This window comes from Stegodyphus dumicola, chromosome X1 (genome assembly GCF_044657685.1).
Source record: "Stegodyphus dumicola isolate Sdum_Otavi_A_Nest chromosome X1, ASM4465768v1".
NCBI lineage: Eukaryota > Metazoa > Arthropoda > Arachnida > Araneae > Eresidae > Stegodyphus > Stegodyphus dumicola.
The window spans coordinates 33473641-33495851 of NC_140780.1; the positions used below are offsets into that span (position 1 = coordinate 33473641).

Consider the following 22211-nt stretch of genomic DNA (forward strand, 5'->3'; position numbering starts at 1 on the left):
TGAATTTAGACACCTTTATCGAACTAAGTTGCGTAAATATATACAACCCATAAATGCAGTAGGAATAATTTGCAAAAATTATGCCGAATTTGGAGAGGGTCAGCATGCGCCAATGCAAAGAAACACGAAAGTAAAAAAGTTGTTAGACAGGATTGATATTCTAATGCTTATATTTGGTATTATTGTAATTCTAGAAAAGCAAATGTTCATTACTGAAATGTCCAAAGAATTGTAGTGGTAATATAATGCTTTCGTTTGGTATTATTGTAACTGTAGAAAGGTGGGCTGCACGCTGGACGTGTATTCCAGAGGTCCGTGGTTCGATTCCCGGCGAGAGCGTTGCTCATTTTTCATCTTTCCTACTCCCCCCCCCCAAAAAAAACTAATGACTCTACAAGGTGTTCAATCAAATCTGAATGTAAGAAATTTAAACAGAAGCACTTGTCGTGAAATTCAATACTATAGCATATTTATGAGATACGTATTATTGAAAACAAGCGGAAGTTAATTCTACTGATGACGAACTCATAGCAGTTTTATTATTTAAAAGCGCAGTTTAATTGCGCGAGTGACCTCTGTAAGTTTATGATATCAAAAATAGAAGTGCATGGTAAACATCTTTCCAAGCAACTGAAAAGAAATCTCTTTAAACATTATTATGAACATTCTGCCTGATTATCAGAGTCATTAGCATTATGTAAGAATAATGCGAGAAAGATTATTTTGAAATGAAGCAGTTGATTGGTGCATTATAAACAGTTACTGTTCTTAGAATGGAAAAAAGTAACAAATTAATTTAAAGAGAAGAGTTAAGAGATTATTGCAAATCCAAGTTATTATTTTATCTTATCTACTTTTTTATCTTATATGTATATACACACATACGCACATAGTTTTTCAAAAATATCGCACGACTAACGATTAAGTAGTATTTGAATTGTCGTTCTTGGACCTAGGAAAACCAATTAGGGAATGAATCGAATAAAGCAGGCTTCAGTTATTACAATTCTGATTGCTTGATACCTTTTCCTAGATGATTAAATTCATGTGTATTTTTTTCCAAAAAAATGAGAGCTGAAATTTAGAAGAGCTTCCTTGGGAGTACTTTACGTAAATTTCTATAAAAGTATTTGCTTTATAGAACTTAACGTCTACCTATTACCTAGTAACCTACTTATCTTTACATCACTCTTACGTCATTATGCAACCCGAAAGCAATTTAGCATACATGAAAGGAATCCTAAATTTCTGATGTAGCTTTTCTAAGTAAGGAATGTATGCCTATTATTCAAAATGATGCATCAAAAACAGTGAAAGTAAATAAGAATTTTAAAAGCATTAAATTACAAAAGAATAATTTTTTCTAAGATTTTTTATTGTTGTTTTAAATTTTATGTAACATAAAGCGAAAAATTCTGTAACTAATCAAAATAAAATGTACAAAAATGACTTGCGTTTTACGAAAATGAAAAGAAATAATACATAAAATAATATATGGAATTAAAGAAACTATATTAAATAAAGCAGAATGTACCACTTTGCCTAAAAATATTTGCTCTAAACCAGCGTTTCTCAAACTGTGGGTCGCGAAACCTGCAGCAGGGGATCACCAAAAAAATTAGCAGTTTCGATATTTAATAATTATTAATTATAATAATTTTACAATTATCAAATATTTTTACACAATGTATCTGAAAAGAGATAAGACGATACAGACAAAGAAAAAAGGAAAATATTTTGACGCATTCTTTTTATAATAGAAACGTTCATTTTCCTTGCTTTGCACGTGACGCTGTCATTTCGTCTATTACTTATTTAAAATTTCCACATTGTTCTGTGTCTTAAAATTAGAAATTAAAGGTAATGACCGAAAACTGCAATAGTATATTACAGTACAAGTGAAAAAAATTGACAGTTTCACACACACGTGTGTCGGATTTGCGCAATGCTTATGGGGTCCCACAAAATTTTCGTAAATGTTATAGGGTCCTGAAGTCGCGAAAATATCTCAGTGATAAAAAGGGGTCGCGACTGAAAAACGTTTAAGAAACCCTGCCCTAAACTATGTCTAGAAAAATACTTTTTTTTTTTTTTTTTTTTTTTTTTTTTTTTGTAAAAGTCGCAGACACGTAATTTTTTCCAATGAGATGTAACTTTGATATTCTTATGGGTGTATATAAAAAAATAACATAACATTCTAATCGAAAGCAAGAATCAATATAATAGTATATGTGAAATATTTTCAAGCAGAAGTGTAATTCCTAATTAGTAGTTTTGAAGTCCCAGTATTAAGAACATATAAATATAAAGCAATGCTCACCTAATTCCTTGAATTTATTTATTAAGTAGTTTATACGGTTAAGCTGTTTAAATTTCTGAAACACATCAAACTAACCGCAGAGACTATCAGGAATCTGTCATTTCGTCTCTCCTCTAAAAGTTGAAAATAAAACTGTTTGTTAACATGTATAACTGACGGTTACACAAACTCAAAAGTAAACAGAAACAGAGCTCCGTTAACTTTAAATAAAATTTAACGACAATGAATTCTCTAGATTTCACATCTTCCATACAGTGAAACCTTTTCAGCTATTTGATCCACAACTCGCATTACCTCTGCGCAAATTAATTATGTCCCCAAACGCGATGGGGGAAAATTGCTGAAAACATTTACTCGAACGCCTAAACTAAATACTATCAGTATTTAAATCTAAGGCATCTAAGAATCAAAGGTGAACTTGTAACAAATTATATGGGGCTATTCTGTAAAACATTACGTGGGGCTATTCTACATGTCAGCTACTTCAACTCTCTTCCTCCCAACTGTTACCTAAAAGCTAATAGCTGAGTAACATTAGCTTAACCAAATGGTGAAATCACACAAGCAGAACTATCTAACATTCTTTAAGTTTATTCTCCATCAGCATTTGTGAGCAGTTAAGTAAAATACTATAAAATAAAATTATCAATCGCCTTCACTTGGTAGTGAAATAAAATTTCCTTTGATAGTCGCTGATCTTACTTTTTAAGCGAAACTACAAGGATCGATCTCTCGTAGGTAGTGCTTAGCTTACCAACCAAGCTAAATTGTCTTGAGATTCCTCGAGCTGCGGGATTCGCTAAGTGGCAATCGTGACGTCTTTCAGCCAACACTGATCTAGGCACGCATACAGGTACAATTATGATATCCCTACCTTTATACTAAACTGCTTGCCACAAGAATCTGCATAATTCTCTGAAATAAGCGAGACTGTGACTATACATTAAAAATTTAAACTAATTTAAATTTGCTAGTGAAACTCCATGACACAAACGTATCTTTTTCAAGTATCAGCATAAGTTTGGACACTAATTTCATCATCTTCTGAGCCTTATTTGGTTATCTTGGCATTTACTGTTAAAATGTATGCCTCATATAAATATAATTAGTAATTTTAATTACAAATTTTATTTTGATAAAGTATTTTTATTATTTTTGAATTTTCGCCACAAGTTATGAATAAAATTTAGTTTGCAAAATTGTATTTTTCTTTACTATTTGCATCTTGCAAAACTTGTTCAAAGCCATCGTCTCAATGATAGAGTTTGGGCATTTTAGAATTCCGTACAATGTAAAATGTTTCTTCAAATTTTCAAGAAAGTCAAAAGCTAAATTGTCCATATCAAACAGGCAAATCGGTTTTATACAGTAGTTTTCAGAATCAACTAACATGATCTCTCCTAAATCTAAATGAAGGATTTTGTACTTTTCAAATGCTTGAATTAATCCGACTGCTGCTGCTTTATTCCAGAAATTCATTTTATTTCCTGGATTACTAACTATTTTCAAAGGTTTTAAATTTTAGCGTCAGATACAAACATTAGTACTTCATAATAAATTAATTGGAGTTTTCTAACCAATATTTTACCACTAGCTAGTTATTTCTTCAGAGAGAAATGAATAACTCAAGTTTTAAATCAGATATGCTGAAATTAATTCAAACAACATTTGATTGTATAAATTCAGACTAAACAGAAATACTTCTGCTTCATTGAAGATTTTTAAAAGAAAGAGAAAGAAACAGCTTAAGATGGTTAAGGTATAAAAAACAAGAATTTCGCTTGACCGGCGTAAAGCAGCATTTAAGCTAATAATTCTGTCTCTAAGTTAAATTTCATGTGTCCCGGACGGGTCAGACTACGCTGGCGACGAGGCCTATTCGACTCGGAGCACTCAAGGGGCCGCTGAGACTACGTGGTCCCCGCTTCGATGTATAAATTCAGACTAAACAGAAATACTTCTGCTTCATGGAAGATTTTTAAGAGAAAAAAACCAGCTTAAGATTGTTAAGGTATTAAAAACAAGAATTTCGCTTGACCGGCGTAGAGCAGCATTTAAGCTAATAATTCTGTCTCTAAATTAAATTTCATGTGTCCCGGACGGGTCAGACTACGCTGGCGACGAGGCCTATTCGACTCGGAGCAATCAAGGGGCCGCTGAGATTACGTGGTCCCCGCTTCGATGTATAAATTCAGACTAAACAGAACTGCTTCTGCTTTTTGGAAGATTTTAAAAAGAAAGAGGAAAAAAAAACAGCTTAAGATGGTTAAGGTATAAAAAACAAGAATTTCGCTTGACCGGCATAGAGCAGCTAACTGTCATTTAAGCTAATTCTGTCTCTAAATTAAATTTTAATCAAACATTATTTTTTTACAGTTTACTCTGGTAACGCTAATGATAACAATAAGCAAATAAGTTACCGAAATTGACTGCAAGTAATCTTTACAGCTTCCTGCTAAAACATCGAAGCGAGATATAATCTAAAAGGAAATGCGAGGAAATATATCACCGTACAAAAGATTGTAAAACAAAGAGCAAGACTGAAACTTTGCGAAGTTAAAATTATCATCGTGTAAAACAGTTGGGTAAAGCAAAGCGATTGTAATATATCACAGACATATCCCTTCTATACGATCATTTCTATCAGTTGAAATATATTTTTAAATATGACTTTGCATTTCCTCTCCCTTTTTTTTGTTTTGTCATGATATTTTGTAAGATGAGATTTCGAAGGTGCGAAGTTTTGTTCCCAACTTTTTGTTTTAAAATGGCGAAGTATTGTCTTTTACTTTTTATGCATTTCTTTTTTGTAGTATTGTTTTCTTCTCCCGTTGTTTTCTTCACTATGATTTTTACAAATGAAAAACAGTTTTATAGTTGCCAAGAAGAATGAATTCACAAAAATCACACTATTATGCATATTCTCTGTTATGTATTAGCAGTGTTGCCTTCTGAGGCATTTTATTTAATAATTCATTTGCATATTTTCTATTTACTATTGAGACAGCGTTTTTTAAATGAGAGGACAAAAAACGCAAATACAGATTAGATTTTTGAAAAATAGTAAAAATTCTCTACCTAAAAAATAAACCTTAAATTATTAAATACTCAAAATATTAATTGTTGGCTGTGCCTTTTGATTGCTCTGCTACAGATTTAAGTTCACTGAAGTAGGGATAACTAATTAATAACAGGGGCAGGGACAGGGAAAAGTGGACGGAGCACCAGAACTTCGTCAGTGACTTTTACAGGTATTGCTCCCCTGAACTACTGTACCCGCTGGGCTTTCGGTTGGCCTGCATCGGATGCCTGCCTAACAAGACATTTACAGAGAAACTTTACATTAATACTAGACTTATATATTGAATATACAATTTCAAAGACACAATATACAATTATTACAAAGAAATTAACCTACTAGCAAAAGTTTGATTACGGCAGATTAATATAACATAATTACTTCGAACACACATCATACAAACTTTCATTGTACATTGGACATTGTACGTTGTATTTCATACAAACAATATATTTACATTAGTTTATCTAATTACATCGAATTACATTAAACATCTTTTTAGGGAACTAATTGGTAAAGAACTTTTTTGTGCATCTCATAGTACTTTACTGTATTCCTAAGGCAAATTATCTTGGTAATACATTTCCTTTCATTTTTTAACTTGTTACACACAATTGCATCAGCACTGAAGTCTTACATTATTTTTTTGTGTAAATTAATGTATCATAAATACAGAAAATATACATTAGAAAATCACATAATACTTACATTTACACTAATATATCTAATTAAGTCGTATATCATTTTTGTAATTAATGATTTAATTATTACAAGATTTTTTTCCCTCTCATCTCCTAATACAGTCCAAACTCTTAATGTAATTATTTTATAAAAACAATAATACTATATTTAGCCTGTTTCAGACATTTTCAATATTTCTGAAATCTTGCGTTATTTTTGTAAGTTATGGAATAAGAGGTATTCATACAGATGTGATAACATCTTGACAAATGTCTTCTCTTTTCTACGAGAAAAGTTTCTTCATAATCAATGAAACCTTTTGTTGTAATTGAGGGATCGTTAGTAAGCATTTAATGTACTCAAACGCAATTTGTGGCCTTTCTTTGCAGTGTAGCTCTTTTGTGAGCTGGTCACTTGAAAATATAGTGCTGTGGGTATCCTTTTCCCCACATACGCACTTGTCTGAATCGCTCAAATTTCGTGCAAAGTAGTATGTGGGGAAAGGACCATGTCCAGATAAGAAGATGTTGATGAAGAAGTTATATGAGATTGGATCATATGTGGGTTTCTTATAGAAGTTAAAAAGCCTTCTACCTGCTTCTGCATTTTCCCATTTAGTTTGCCATTTCTTTAATGTAATTTTTTTTCAACATATGTTTCGCATACGATTTTGGGAATGGGACATTGATTGAAGGTAGAGATGGGTCTTAAGCTGCATTCTTAGCATGCGCATCTGCCCTTTCATTTTGGGCTTGTCCTGCATACGCTTTTACCCACTTTATTTTTATAGATGGCCTGTTGTGCTATGATATTAAATCGTAGATATCTTGATATTGATTATTTGTTTCTTGTATCATCAACAGCTTTAATTACCGCTTGGCTATCACTGTAGATTGGTAACGTATGTTAGATGCTTTTGATGAGACAATAGAATAGCGTGTTTTATGGCTGAAAGCTCAGCTTGGAAAACGGTGTTGTTGTTTCTTAAGTGTCCTTTCCATTCTGTTGTTTCTTGTTCTGAGAGGAGTGCTAAGAATGCGCATTCTACTTCTTCGTTTATCTTTGGCCCATCTGTGTACACGACTGGAAATGTAGGCTACACTGAGGGATTTTCTTTTGTAGATATTCTGAGTTTTGCGTGTACTGCAGGGTGTCTTAAGTAAGGATTTCGAGGCTGTTCGAAATCAAGGGGACACAAGTCTTGATCTCCTATCTCTATGTTTTCTTGAGGTGGAATAACGTGGCTAAGTCTGCATCTTCTTTTGCTTTCAGATGGAGGGGTGGGATTCCTGTTAATACACAAAGTGCTGCCGTTGAGGTAGTTCTGTACGCTTTCGCTATTTATAAGAGAGAGGGGAGTTGGATCGAAGCTAAGAGTCTTTTCTTTTTCACTGTCATGGTGTGAGCCCATGCTGATGTCCCGTAGAGGATTATTTTTTCGATAACGGTATTATAAAAAATATTTTGCATCCTCGACGTGAGGCTCCACGTTGTGCCCTGCATCCTTGCGTGGGCTCTAGAAATTATTTGGGCTTTCTTCCGAATTTCCATGAGCTGTGGGATCGAAGAAAACTTTTGGTCAATTTTCAATCCAAGAAATTTCTTTTGAGATCTTAATTCTTCTATTATTGATTTTAATGCAAGGTAGCCTTTGTAGCGATTTGCCTGATTTTGGAAATAAAATAATATGTGATTTGGGCTCTGAAATTATTAGTTTTCGATTGACGCAGAGAGAATGGAATATGGAGAGAGTCTCATTGCTATTTTTTTTCTACAATAGTATGTCGCCTGAATGCCTTTGGTTACAAAGGCCGCATCGTCGGCAAAGGCGATGAGTTTTGTATGGTCCGGCCACTTGTAGGAGGTGATATAATTGAAGGTGATCCACAGGCCTGCACTTAGACAAGAGCCCTGTGGACATCCCCTTGTTATTCTTCTTTCTACTATGCAGTTGTTGCTGACGATTATTGTTGCTCTATTTGTTAGGAAACTATGCATTAGCTTGAATATGTTCTGAGGGCATTGAATGTTGCGCAAGGCTTCAAGGATACCAGGCCACCACACGGAATCAAACGCATTTTTGAGATCCATGCAGAGTACTGCTGTATGGAGAGCTGAAGATTTATTCCTACGGATCTGCTCTTGAAGTTCTACTATCGCATGTGATGTAGATTTGAGAGGTCTGAAGCCGTATTGGTTGGGGCTTATGGTACCTATTTTCTCCAAGTGGTGGCGTATTCTGCCCGCGATTGCACGTTCCAGAAGTTTATCTATTGCAGGTAAGAAGTTGATTGGTCTGAAGGCTTCCGAATCCGTAGGATCTTTATTATTTTTCTTGAATAGTATTGTTTGTCCCTATTTGAGACAGTTCGGGAAGACATAAAATTTGAGGCAGAGGTTTAGTAGTTTGTGGAACAGAAAAGACATTGCGTGGTGAATTATCTTAATAACCTGTTGTCTAATCCGTCAGGTCCTGGAGCCTTATTATTCGGAAGATACTCAATATTTTTTTTTAATTTCTTGTGAGTGGAATTCCACATCGTCTGAAATATCTGGAGCGGTATTATTGTATCTAATATCGGAATATGAATGGCCATCGTCATCTGCATTATCTTTTAGAAAGACAGCATCTAAAATATTGTTGAGAATCTTTTCAGTGACATTACCAAGCTGGCTGTTATGTGAGAGTTGATCTTTTGGAAGAGCGATATGTGCGGGACTGAAAACTTTACTTGTAGCCATTTTATACAGCTGGCCGTATGTTTCTTTATTATTACAGCAGTAATTCTTCCAGATGCGTAATTTTGCCTCAGTTATTTTCTTTTTGTAATTTGCTAATTTTGTTGGTTATATTTTATCCATATTTCCATTTTCAACCCTTCCTGAGCACTTTTCATTTTTCTACGAAGGGCCTTTGTATGTTGCTTTTCACTAATTAATAACAAGTTGCTGCTCGTTTGGCCTTTATAACGGCAGCCAGTCTATGAGGCATAGATTCAACAAGTTTACTGAAATGTTCCAGAAGTATGGCTTGCCAACTGTCTTCTAGAATTTCCCATCATTTAATTAAGAACGCTGGTAATAGTTGACGTGTTTGCATATCCGTTTTCCGAGTATCTCAAAGGTGTTCAATGGGGCTTAAAGTCCGGCTTTCTTAGTAGTCATTTTAGCAGGGAGAATTCAGTGGAATTCTTTTCCAGACAGATACTGGGCAACCGGAATCCGCTGGAAGATAAGTTGTCTTGCTGGTACACTCTGTTTCCATCTGGATGGCAGAAAAAATGAAGTCATCGCCAATAAGATCTACATACTTGAATGCAGTAAGGGTGCATGGTACAAGTACCAAAAACCTCAAACACTCTCAAGAGAAAAGATTCCAAACCATCCCTGAGCCCCCTACGACATAGTACAGACCATGGTCTTCTAATCTAGCACGTTAGGTCCATAGCTTCGAGGGCTAGAGCTATATTCACAGCATACCATAAGCGTGATGCATTCGGAATTAAGACTACTTACTTACTTCAAATCCTCGATTGTTCAGTCATCTGCTCTGTGGTCCATGCAAGATGATAAACATGTGACTTGCTGTTTAAAGTGGTAATCTTGTGGGTCTTGGTCAGAAGCCCATACTGCAACCACTGCATCGTCTGTCTACTGATTGTCCGTCCGACTGGATTCTTCATTCAGTGTGGATTGTCACTAGAATTAAGATTTGGTGTCATTGCTTACGTACAATTCAGGTGAGTCTTCGAAGATCACGGTCATTCTAGGCTACTTGTCCTTTACTGTTTGCTTGATTACTCTTTCTTTTCCCGCGTACTTTAACCATTCTCTTGATTCTATATGAGAATAAAACTCGAATTATTTATGAAATATAATGACTCATGGGTCCAGCACGTATTACTTGGCCTTTATCAAAATCATCTCAACCGCAAATTTTACTCATCATGCTACCTTTAACGATTGCTTAGAGAGAGGTAAACTTCTAACTATATATTTGTGCATCCTACGGCAGTAGGATCCTCCCATGGGCAGAAATGAAGCAACAGCTATCTCTAATTCAGTGAAAAGTCAGAGTCGTAAGTGACCTGCTTTACTTGATTAAAGATTCGGAATATATGTGAGTGCCAGCCGTTAAATAGTCTGTCTGAGTGATTTTTTTAAACCTGATATTAATCTTTTTTTATTTCCAAACCAGGAAGGAATCCAGAAATTTAAAAGCAATGATTGTGGGAATAAATGGACAACGTCAAACTTAATTCATAAATCATTACATTAGAAATACATTTTGGTGCGTCCTGTAGCTAATGAAAGTTGAGAAATTTTAATTTTGAGGCAAAATCACCGTTTCACTGCAAATTCATTTGTTACTATCTTCATTACAGTTACAGTTGACGCTCTGAAACTTTATTGAATATGGTAAAACTATAGAAACTTAGATTTATTATTCTAAAAGTTAATTTTTGGGGGTCTAAAAGTTATTTATTGGTGCTGCTAATATCATAAATCAATGCTTCTAAAATGTAATGAATTGTCATGTTCCTGTCAAAGTTTATAAGCAGAATTGCTAACTTTTGTAATATTTTAGGCTTTTGCTATGACTTCTTTCCCGTTAACCAACGCTTTTGTAACACAGCAATGACTTTTTTCATGCCTGGATTTGATTTTATGTACACTCTGTGTTTATTAATACAGATATAAAAAACTACTAATTAGCATACTAATTGTGAAACTGCGTTCTCTTTTCAGGCGGAGAGAAAGCATGCATCAGCAACCGCATATGGATTAGTATTTGGAATTTATCAGCTTGTCATGTTCCTGTCAGCACCGGTATATGGAAAACTAGTAAGTGATGTTTAATAAAAACCCTTTTCTGGATGAATTCATTAGTATCTTGAATACACTTCTTGAAAATAAAGTTACAAGCATGAAATTCTTATAATATGCCTGGAATTCAAAATTACCGTATTTTCCGGTGTATACGACGCACTTTAACAGTTTCGTGTCTAAAATCTGAGTGCGTGTTATACAGCGCTGGACGGCGCTGTATTCCTTATTTACATTTTCATTTTGTTTACCTACTTTACACAGTTTTTTTGGCAATTCTTCTTTTCTGATATTCCAGACGAACAACTTTTTTGGCATTGTCTACACTATGTGTACCTTGCCTTTGCCCAATAGATATTGAACATGAATTTATAGGTTTCTTATTTTGGGGAATGCTACTTGGGAGGAAAACAAAACATGATATGACACCTATTAGGCATTTATAATGTCTGGGGGAGTCATCCGTTGAACAACAGTGAAACAAAATTTCATAAATTGCGGTCTTCATTTCTTACACATTCATATCTTACTAATAGTAAAAAGTATTAGTCTCGGAAATTAAAATTAAGATTCTGAAATGTTTGTTTACCTTTTTACTGACATTTAAATGTCCCAAAAAAGGTAAGCAAGCGTATTCAAATGCTTTTAACATCTTTAAAAATAATTTTACACACAAGCGGGTTTTTGTAGACGATAGAGTTAAAACCGTAGAATATTATCATACGAAATTTTTATTTTCCAATTTTTGGTCGATTTTTGCTAAAACCATCGTCCACTGTCCCCTTAAAGATGAGCATTCAATCGGAACATGACAGAACATCAAAGAAATGCTTGATTGGCGTTCAAAAACATTGTCAAAGACTTTCTTGGAAATATACGAGCACAGAATTACAGGGAAATTGTACACCCACTTTTGGAACATTGCAGCAGGAGATTCAAATTGCATTTCTTACATAGCAATCGAAAAATATTGGTGAAGTCAGTGGTGATCAGTGTGAGGGATTCCATCAAGATTTGAATTTGAAGGTCATGGAGGCACGGTACCAAGGATGTACTTATAGTGACTAAGTATTGTTGGAGCATCAAGCCAAAATGTCCACTGATTAAACACTCGGGGCAAAGCCATAAGCGAAATTTTTTACGTTAATATAATGTTTACCATTTGGTTTAAAAAAAACCTTTAATATTCGTATTAACAAAATGTACCTTGCAATAACTATTGCAGTCCCATTTCTTCTTGTATACCATCGAACATTCATGCGTTAAAGAAATAAATGGTTACATAACTATGTAAAAAGGTATGAAATTTAGAGAGCTCTGATACTATGATAAAATTCATAGTTCCTCTGATAACATCTGAACTGACTCTGGTAAAATTCATAGTTTCAGTTGTTTGTTCACATCCTCTAAATCGAGTCGGAAGTGATTCGAGGTTAGTGCTTGTCAATATATTGAATTCAAAACAATGAAATTCTTTCACTGATGAAGAACTCTTTTCCAAACAAGCTCTTAAATCGATCACATTATCACTGTGGCTGTTGCTTCCACTACACAATACCTATATCCAACAGTTCTTAAAAAAAAAAAAAAAAAAAAAAAAAGATTCAAGGAATTTCAAACAAACATGAAACCTTTTCTAAAGTATCTCACCCTACTAGCAGCGGGGAGGTAAATCGATGAACACTTCTAGGTTTGACCCCGATTTATGCCTCAGCGAACGTACTGACTTCATGGCAGTTTTCGTAATTTTCCCCATGTGAAGCGTGAACGCTAGTTAGTGTCTTTTGAAACGCTCTCCACGAAGGCAGCTCTTTCCTTAGGCATATAGCAGTCGCATGGCTTGCTGTAATCCGAAGTATTCCTAATCATAAAATATCTCAAGCTTTAAGATGAGGAGAAATTTCTAGGAAGGAAAAAAATAAAAATCTCTCCCCTAAATGTATCTGAACGGATATATTTTGCAAACTGAGCAAATGGGAAGACGGAAATCAGTCGATTCTTAAATGTGAATTCAAAATAACTCAAATGCTAGAGATTTACGAAATTACGTTATTGGCCACATCACTCATTCTCCTTTGAGCAGTATTGTTTGATAGTAAAATTGCAAATTATCTTTCCTATTCTCAATGTCATTTCCATCATTTTGAGAATACACAATTTTCCAGTTGAATGTGATTTTTTTACTTGTGTGTTATCTCAAGTGCAACGACATAGAAAGCTCCGATAAACATTTAAGTCTTGAAATGCTGCTATTGAGCCCATCTTTGTCCTTTTGAAAGAATGTTCTTTACCGATTAAATAAAAGTTTAGTATTTGTATTTATACTGAGGATAAATATTCTGCAAATGCTGACTGAAATTTGTTGATTTTATAGAATATAAAAGCAAGAATGCCAAAATATAAATATGCTATTTATAATACAAAATACAAATGCCCGAAAATACATTTTAGTGGTAGAAAAGTAAATAAAAATTTAATCCAAAGAAAAAAATTAATTTTCTTGTAAATTCATAGAAATAATCTCCCATAAGGTATTATTTTTCTGTAATATTTTTAGGATTATTTTCTTCGAAGCTAATAACAAAAGTTTCAGACACTGAGGTTAGTAATGATATGATTAAAAATGTATTTATTTATTTTCATAAAATCTGTAAACTTTGTATTTCTATTGCTTACACAATTTTTCATAATTAATTTTTTTAAATATGCGAAGTACTTTTGAATAACCATTTATACCATTCGTGATTTTCACAGCTGCAGCCGATCTAATTTTTAAGCTCACATTTTTTTTTATAGTATGGATCCTTTGCCATAAAACATTCCACGAGTTTGTTTTACGCATGAAATTGCTACCTATTCCAATGCTTCATGAAATTGGTTTGCATTTCTATATCCCTTTTCAGTTTATTTTATATTAAAGTAATTTAGGTTTTGAAGATTTTTCTGTAACTGTATTAAACTTTGATTATATATTGGTTCGATTGATAAATATGAGATATGAATACAGGCCATTATGATAATAAAGTTATCATTCTTATACTAAATCTCAACATAACTTTTAAAACACATGACGAATGCAGAAAAAATTAATTTTCGTCGAAAATATTAGTTTCATGATCCCCATCTTGGGGGGGGGGGAATGAATGAACTAACGTTAGGAAAACCCGAAATTATTTTGCGTTTAGACAAACATGTATTTTTTACTAACTTTGCATTCATTTTATAGGTTTTTTTTAGTCTAAAGGGGCTTTGTCCCTGAAGGAGTATTGTTTTCGTTTTGCGATTTTGCGTTGGATCACTATAAATCTCCGTTTCACTTTTCAAACTGTTGCCACCAAATGTTAGAGTCCTGCATTATATTTGAAGAAATTAAATAATGGAAAATCTGCATAAATGTATGTATATGTCTGGAATTGTGATAAAACAACGGTACCTAGAGCCATCGAATTTTGAATGACGTAATCCTCCTACGAATATGGGCATGTGGAAGACCAAATTTGAAATTTGTTTTATTGTAGATTTCATATTTGTAAAATTTTAACGAATTTTTGAGTAACAAATTCAACGATTTAAAAGAGAGCAATGGAAACACTCTACGTGGGAAAAAAAACATTTTTATCTTATATCGCGTGTTTGAATTTATACATCGAAGCGGGGACCACGTAGTCTCAGCGGCCCCTTGATTGCTCCGAGTCGAATAGGCCTCGTCGCCAGAGTAGTCTGACCCTTCCGAGACACATGAAATTTAATTTAGAGACAGAATTAGCTTAAATGCTGCTCTACGCCGGTCAAGCGAAATTCTTGTTTTTTATACCTTAACCATCTTAATAACCTTTATTTATTAAATATCACGTTCTTTGAACTTAAACCATAAAATTCAGTTCAATAGCAATGTCGCAAAATAATTTTATGGTTTAAGTTAAACAGTGGTTTTGTGTGGTTTAACACACAAAACGTTAAAAAAACGCCCCTTTGGATGTAATTTAAAATCTGAAACCTTTCAGATTTTTTTTTTTTTTTTTTTGTTTTTTTGTAGCTTACTTATTTTAAATAATATTAATAAATTTTGCATATTTATATAGTCTTTACCATTTCACGTGGTCTTTGCCGTTTCCGTTATATTATACTACTATATATTTACACTGAATTTCAGCAACGTTTAAGTTATATGTAACCAATTAAATTTGATTTCTTTCGGTAAATTTTTCTTTCTTTAATGAACTTCTGTGTACTTATTTTTTTTTCTTATTCTGAGCTACATTATTCATTTACGCTATAAATGTAATATATGTCAAGCAAAATACTGTGCAGTTATTTTTTCCAACTTAATTACATGTAAATAATTTAAGTGGAAGAATATGTGTAACTGCTTCATTTAACAATAGTACTCCTGACATGTTTAAAACTTACTTAAGTCTGTTAACAGATTTAGAAATAAATGAAAACTCGAATCATTGTTATTATTATTTTTCTTTTTTTCAATAATTAACATAATTACTGTGAATAAACATTTATGATTAACGAGTAGCAGTATTAAAATTTTTTCATTGGTTAATTTTGTTTTTCCGTAATCTTAGTAAAGTACATTGTTCGGTAACTGATTTATGTCAATCTAATTCACAATGGGTCATTATTTAATTGTTTATTATTTCATTAAATTTTGGAAAACATGATTTTCTGTTTAATTATAACTTACAAAGCTCAAATCAAATTCCTATTGTCATATCTGAGTTATTTCTCCTATATTTTCAACTACATTAACTATTTTCAACATAAACTTGTTATTTAGTTTCAAACTATTCAAAAATACTACTGTTCTGTTTCGATTCTTAGATGCTGCAATTGCAGCTGTTGAAATATTAAACTGAAGGTAATTTTTAATCGCACTCAGGTCGTACATTTGAAGCCTGGTTTTATGATGAAAATTGGAATGTTCGTATCAGGGGTTTGTGCTATTACCTTTGGGTGAGTAAATCATCTGGTGAGTAATTTTTTAGTTATATGAATATAAAATAATTTACTTCAGTATTATTATTTTAAAATAAACCAAGGAAGTTTTATATGCAGAAGGTACAAAGCTAGTTTTTCTCTGTATCTGAATTTGAATTTCTGTCTTTTGTGAAAAATTCCAAATAGATACAACCAAGAAACGTATCAGTACAGTTTAAGTATTTACATTTATTTGCTGATATTTATCATTTTTCTTTTTGTGATTGGATATTTCAGCGATGTTAAGTTTAGACTTAATGTAAGTTCAGTTTAACTAACCTCTTGTGCATTTCTCAAGTCAGACCCGCAGCTTATTCTTCAGTAATTCATGACGAAAAAGCTAAGAAATCATAATATTTTTGTGATAGAATACAGTTTCTCTTCGTCCACGCATTTAACACTCTTACTGCGTATTTATCACAGGTTTATAAAAACATTTGTTCACAGCTCCATTGCTATCCTTAATGTGTCCTAAGATCGGAAAGTCCTCGAGTCGAATTCAGAAGTATTCTTGTAGGTAAGAATAGAAAGACCAATTTGTCTGTAAATGCAACTTCAATGACAAAGCTGACAGTAAACTGACTTTTACGTACTTTATTTCATGTCTCACGACAAGGATAACTTATCCTTAAATTATTTTTTATTTACGTGATTAAGAGTATTGGGTGAACAAATTTTCAGTTGTAACTTTTTTAAAAACTTAAATGCTTTAAACACTACACTTCATACGCTTTCAAAGCGCCAGTTCGTATACGGTATTTTTCCCTCCTTTCTATATGCTTTCGTGCTGTAATGGTAGTACACTCGGCGCATATTAGAGAGCTCTAGGATCGAGTCTCGGCGAGGGTACTGCTCATTTTTCATGTCTTCGCGCATCAAAATAATCTAATGTCTCTACAGTGGCGCCCGAACTAAAAAACTGGTGGATGATGACTCTTCTCTACCAGGATTTGGCAATTGGGTCCCCTAATCCCCAGTCGCCCTTTTAAAGGGGAGTATATAAGGTATTTTCTTCCTCCTTTCCGCATGCCTTCTTGGGGTAACGGTAGCGTATTCGAGAGGTCCAGATTCGAGTCCTGGCGAGAGCATAACTCATTTTCCACGTCTTTCCGCATCAAAGTAACGTAATGTTTCTACATCCTTGCAACGAAAATCCTCCCTTTAAACTGGACTATACTGAAGATACAGACTCACAAAATAGCATTCAGTGCAATGTTGTTTAGAAAGCAGTGTATCAAACATAGCATTCTTTACCTATTTCGTTTTAAAAAGACGTCATTCAAGCTAAGGGAATTGATTTTTTATGCCTTTGGACGAAGCTGTGGCTTATTATCAATCAGTCAGTTAATCAATAACCGTTAACGTATTAGTAAGCAGCATATTAAACGTTGCATTTTTTACCCATTTCGTTTTAAAAAGACGTTCTTCGAGCGAAGGAAGTGATTTTTTATGCTTTTAGAGGAGTAGCTTACTATCAGTCAGTCAATTAATCGATAATTGTTAACGTATTGAAATGCATTGCTCTGTCATGCGAATTTAGAAGCCTACGTATCTGGGACATATTTGAGAATATTATCTGAATATAGAAATATTTACATTTGTGTGTGTGTCAGTCATAAAAATAAAGTATAATACATAAGATTTTTCTTCGGAGACTGAAATTATTATCAGCTTTACTTTTAACCATATTGGAATAAAAAATTGCAATACGTTTATCATTACTTTCAATTTTTCGACAGATAGAACAAAAGTTTTGGATCAGAGGTATGCCAGAGATTTAATCCAATTGTTTAGAGCCGAGTGAACATCTAACCGAGGTATTACATTACATTCTGTCATGAAAAGGTTAATCCCGCTGAACTGGCCTCAAGACGTAATGTGCCAGCCCTTGTGGCACGACCCTTTCTGTTTTAACTGAACTTCTGAATGTTAGCCGATAAATATTTAGACAGAAAAAATATACATAAGAAATAAATTTAAAGCATTTTTAAAACAGCATATGCTTTGCTTCAAGTTTAAATAGCAAAAAATGAAAGTGAATTACTAAAAGCAGTTTATGAATTATTAACTGATATTAATCTGTAAATAATAGCTTCCCAACGGGGTCGATAAAATTTTAATAATTCGTTAGCCAAATATGCGCCCGCAGCTGATCGCCATAATAAAGCTATTATGGATTAATTAATAAAACTGATAATGAATTGTTTATTGATGTAAATCTGCATCATTTAGTATGGAAGAAATCATATAAAATAAATATAGGGAAAAACATACACTAAAATTATTTAATATCTTTTAAAAATCAACAGTACTTTTTAAGTGTATAATTTTTATGCAGTAAGTACAATATAAAAAAGTAAAACGCAGGAACAACAAAAAGAAAGCACAGCCAAAACGTTTCGAAGAATGCGAATTGACGAGCCACTTTTGAAGGAGCTGATGTAAGAACTAAATAATTTTATGTTAATGTAATGCTAATATAATGCGATAAAGAAAACTACATCAAAACATCAAACGCTGCCATCAAATTAATTAAAGTGCAGTTAGAATCTGTGGTTTCGCTTCTGAAAACTTGTGAAATCTAAACTTGGGAAAATTAAAAATTTACAAATATATATAAATTTTTTCTCTCCAGTGGCGGCCACTAGCCATTTATAGCTGTTGGCGACTACTAAGACCGGAAGTAGTGGTCATTTTATTGAGGCACCTAATAGGGGGGGCACTTTTGCCTTCTATGAAGGGACAGATAATTTAGATCCATGCCTTCTCCGGGATTCGAACCTTGACCTTTCGATACGGCAGTCAGTGTCATTAACCACTTTAAATTCTTAACAAATATATAATAATAATGCAAAAAATAATAAAGCATAAATCTAATAAATCATTTTTTATGTAAAACGTTTTTTCGTCTAATTATCACTTGTCAGATATTTATTTGTAGATGTTTATACTGTATGCTATTTATCAGAGAATAAGCCCACCAGCGACCGAGCGGTAAAATTGTCGAACGCTGGTAGTTCTGACCTGGGTTCGAATCCAGGCGAACAGGCTGGCTACAGGGGCGTTTTCATGGTTTTTCCGATGTGTAACGTGTATATGAGCCAGTTTCCCATAGGAAGTCGCCCACCAGCGGCCGAGCGGTAGAGTCGCTGAACACTGGTATTTCGGTTCGAGGTTCGAATCCCGCAAACGGGCTGGTTGCATGGGTGTTTTCGTGATTTTCCCCTTGTGTAACGTGTATACGAGGCAGTTTCCCTTAGAAAGTCCTCCACGAAGGCATCCCTCCCCTTAGGCAGATAGCCCTAGTGTGCTTTGCCGTAATCTCAATAAATCAATAAACCAAACCCATCGGAAGTCCTCCATTGCCTTAAGCAGATAGCCCTAGCGTGCTTTGCTATAATAAACTAAGGCAAGCCAAGTATTTATGGAATAAAATTTGAATGAAGAAAACCATTCCTTCAAAAGGGGTCGATGCGTTGGGTTTAAAAGTGTTATAAATCCCTGCTCTAGATGAACGTGACTCAGAGATTAAAATCTCGATAGCGATGAATAGCTGTACGAATTTAAAATAAATTTATAAAAAAAAAACACGAAGAAAATACTGCCGTTTTGAATTTAAAATAACAGATTGCTTACAGACGTATGAAAATAAACAAAATTTTGAATTTATAAATGTAAATAATTATTTCCAAGCATCAGTTGTTCAAATAGTATTTCTTCAAATGTTGCAATGAAGCTGCCAAAGTTAACGACAGAAACATTTTCGTGGAATTTCAATTTTTGGTTTTTAAGATTTTCAATGCTTTACAAAACATATTTGATGTGAATCCGATTTTATACAAGCTAAAAAGTCGTCTTTCTTGTAAACATTATTTATTGGTTCTGCATTCACGGTATTATCTGGATTTCGTATAGCGAAAGCAGATAATGCTTTGTGTTAGATTGTCAAAAGTTATCAAAGGTTGGAGTAAAGTTGTTAAACGATAAATTGTTTGCTCAAAGTTGTTAAAAGATAGATACGGGCATATTGATGTAATCGTCATAATTCATTTAAATTAATTTCTGAATTTTGAATCTGTTAAACACGATTCTATGGCGATTCCCAAAGCTTTATAAAAATTTAGAAATAAACGTTTAAAATTTAAACAAGTTATCATATATTATTAAAACTATGAAAACTCATTAATTCCTATAATTATGAAATTAGTTCATGAAATGTTAAATTTTAACAGAAATCTACGAAGAATGTCCCCGTGCGTGTTGTTGTGGTGTAAACTGTAGCAACCCAGCTAGCAATAGGATGTATTTGTTGTTCGAATTCCGGTGAAGACAGAGTGGAGTTTTTTCAGGTATCCGGGAAATAAATAATCTAAGTTGCACTTGAGCTAAAATATAGTTTACGAAGATTTGTCACCACTCGGATTTGGTCTCTCCAGTAGCCCTGTAAGAACGGGAGATTGTAAAGAATTATTGCATTCCCCAGTGCATACTTCTGGCGTGTAAGTGTTAGTACATCCAGCTAGCAACTGGTAGATCCCTGGTCGAATCCCAACGATGACATTCCAATGAGTTTTCATTTTGCCTCCCCCTAAAAATGCATAATGGATTTATAAGTCGTGCTTCGATCAGAAACATAGAATACAGGATTAAATGAGCTAATAGAAATTCAGCTGAAATTTCCGAAAGCTTCAATATTGATAAATAGCCCTAAAAATGTTAACGATCGAAATTCAACAAGTAAAAGTCAATCAAAGTATCATCAAGATAAAATCAAAGATCAAAGTATCATCATCAATATCAAAGATATCAAATCATCAATATCATCAATATCAAAGAAAGATCAATATCAAAGATCAAAGTATCATCAAGATAAAAATGTTCATTTTAAAAATAATAATATTAGGTAATTAGCGCTTTCAGTATACCTGCACAAATATTGTGTGTATCTTCTAGATATGATAGTCGAGAAACAAAGAAACGTGTAAATTTTTCAGATGAAAAGAAGAGACAAACATTAAAAAAGAAATTCTAATGATGTAAGTGTTTATGTGAATCCCATTTGTCAGTAATTAAATCTAAACTAGATCCTAATGGTTTTAGTCATATCAAATTATTTTGCTTTCGGAAAGAAATTAATTTTGATTGTCCTAAAAATCTTATTATCGTGACTGCTTTGCAGTGCAACTTAAAGCTATAACATAAAACTAAAAGTCACTATTCTTCTAAAAACATATTCAGTTACTCCGCCATCTAAATATTAGTCAAAGGTAACTAGAGTTCTGATCTACTTTAGAAACGAATGAAATTTTATAGTCAAAGCTTTAGAATTATAGTAACAAACAAAGAGAACGCGAGAAATTATTCTTTGGTATCGGTAAAGAAGTGTATACTGAATTTGGTAAAGGACAAGTGAAGAGTAATGAATTTCCCTCGGTAACATAATGACGTAGTTAGTTATTATGCTCCGTTACGACAGTTCGAGGCCAAAGTCTTAAAACATTCAGCAATTTATATACAACAGAGAAGGAAAATTTGCAGATTGAAATAAAGAAATTATAAGCTCATTAGTAGTGTTTCAGTTTCTGTCCGAGCAAAGGGTATGAGTTATTAGACTCCACAACCGCTCTTCAAGGTCAAATTGTTAAAACTTTCAGTAATTTACAAATGATACAGAATGAACATTTGTGGGACTTAAATATTAAAAAGTTTCAAAAAGAAATTAAACTCATTATCTTTCGGTTTCTGTGTGATAAAATGGTATAGCAGGCAATCATTATTAAAAGTTATTTCTTTTCTTAATAAATCAAGGGCCAGTAATAGAATAAATTGCTTTTACTTAATCTACTTAATAAAAAGATGTAACTATAAAAAAACATTAAAAGTAAAATTTAGAATCTGAGCTAATTATGCTATACTCAGAATTTGATGGTTGATGTAGCGGATTTCGCAAACGCATGATGAGATTTATTATAAAACAGTAAAGGTAAAATTCTTGGCTCATCTTGCTTTGGTTTTTAGAACTTGACAATATTTTTATCAAAAAGTGATTTCATGCTAAATAAGTGACACCTGATTTATATGTACAACGAAACAACTAAACCAGAACCTTTTACTACGCATCGTACTTATTCATTCGCAGGAATTTGTCTACTTTCCACAAAAGCATGCCTAAGTCTAAGAAACTTGTTTTATTACTTTCTATACTACGACTACACTGACTACCAATAAATATTTGGACACCTGTGATAGAAAAGAAAAACTAACTTTATTCAAAATCAATAGTTGGTAGAGCCCCCACGAGAGGTAATTACAGCG

General features: G+C 33.3%; 1 protein-coding gene across 1 annotated transcript in view; it reads left to right on the top strand.

Annotated features, from left to right (window-relative positions):
• Positions 1-22211, top strand: part of LOC118203337 (MFS-type transporter SLC18B1-like) — a 123845-nt gene that overhangs the window by 56947 nt on the left and 44687 nt on the right. The window contains exons 3-4 of the mRNA XM_085806993.1: positions 10830-10925; positions 15799-15872. Of these exons, the coding sequence (XP_085663119.1) occupies positions 10830-10925; positions 15799-15872 (170 nt within the window). The remainder of the gene's footprint in view (positions 1-10829; positions 10926-15798; positions 15873-22211) is intronic.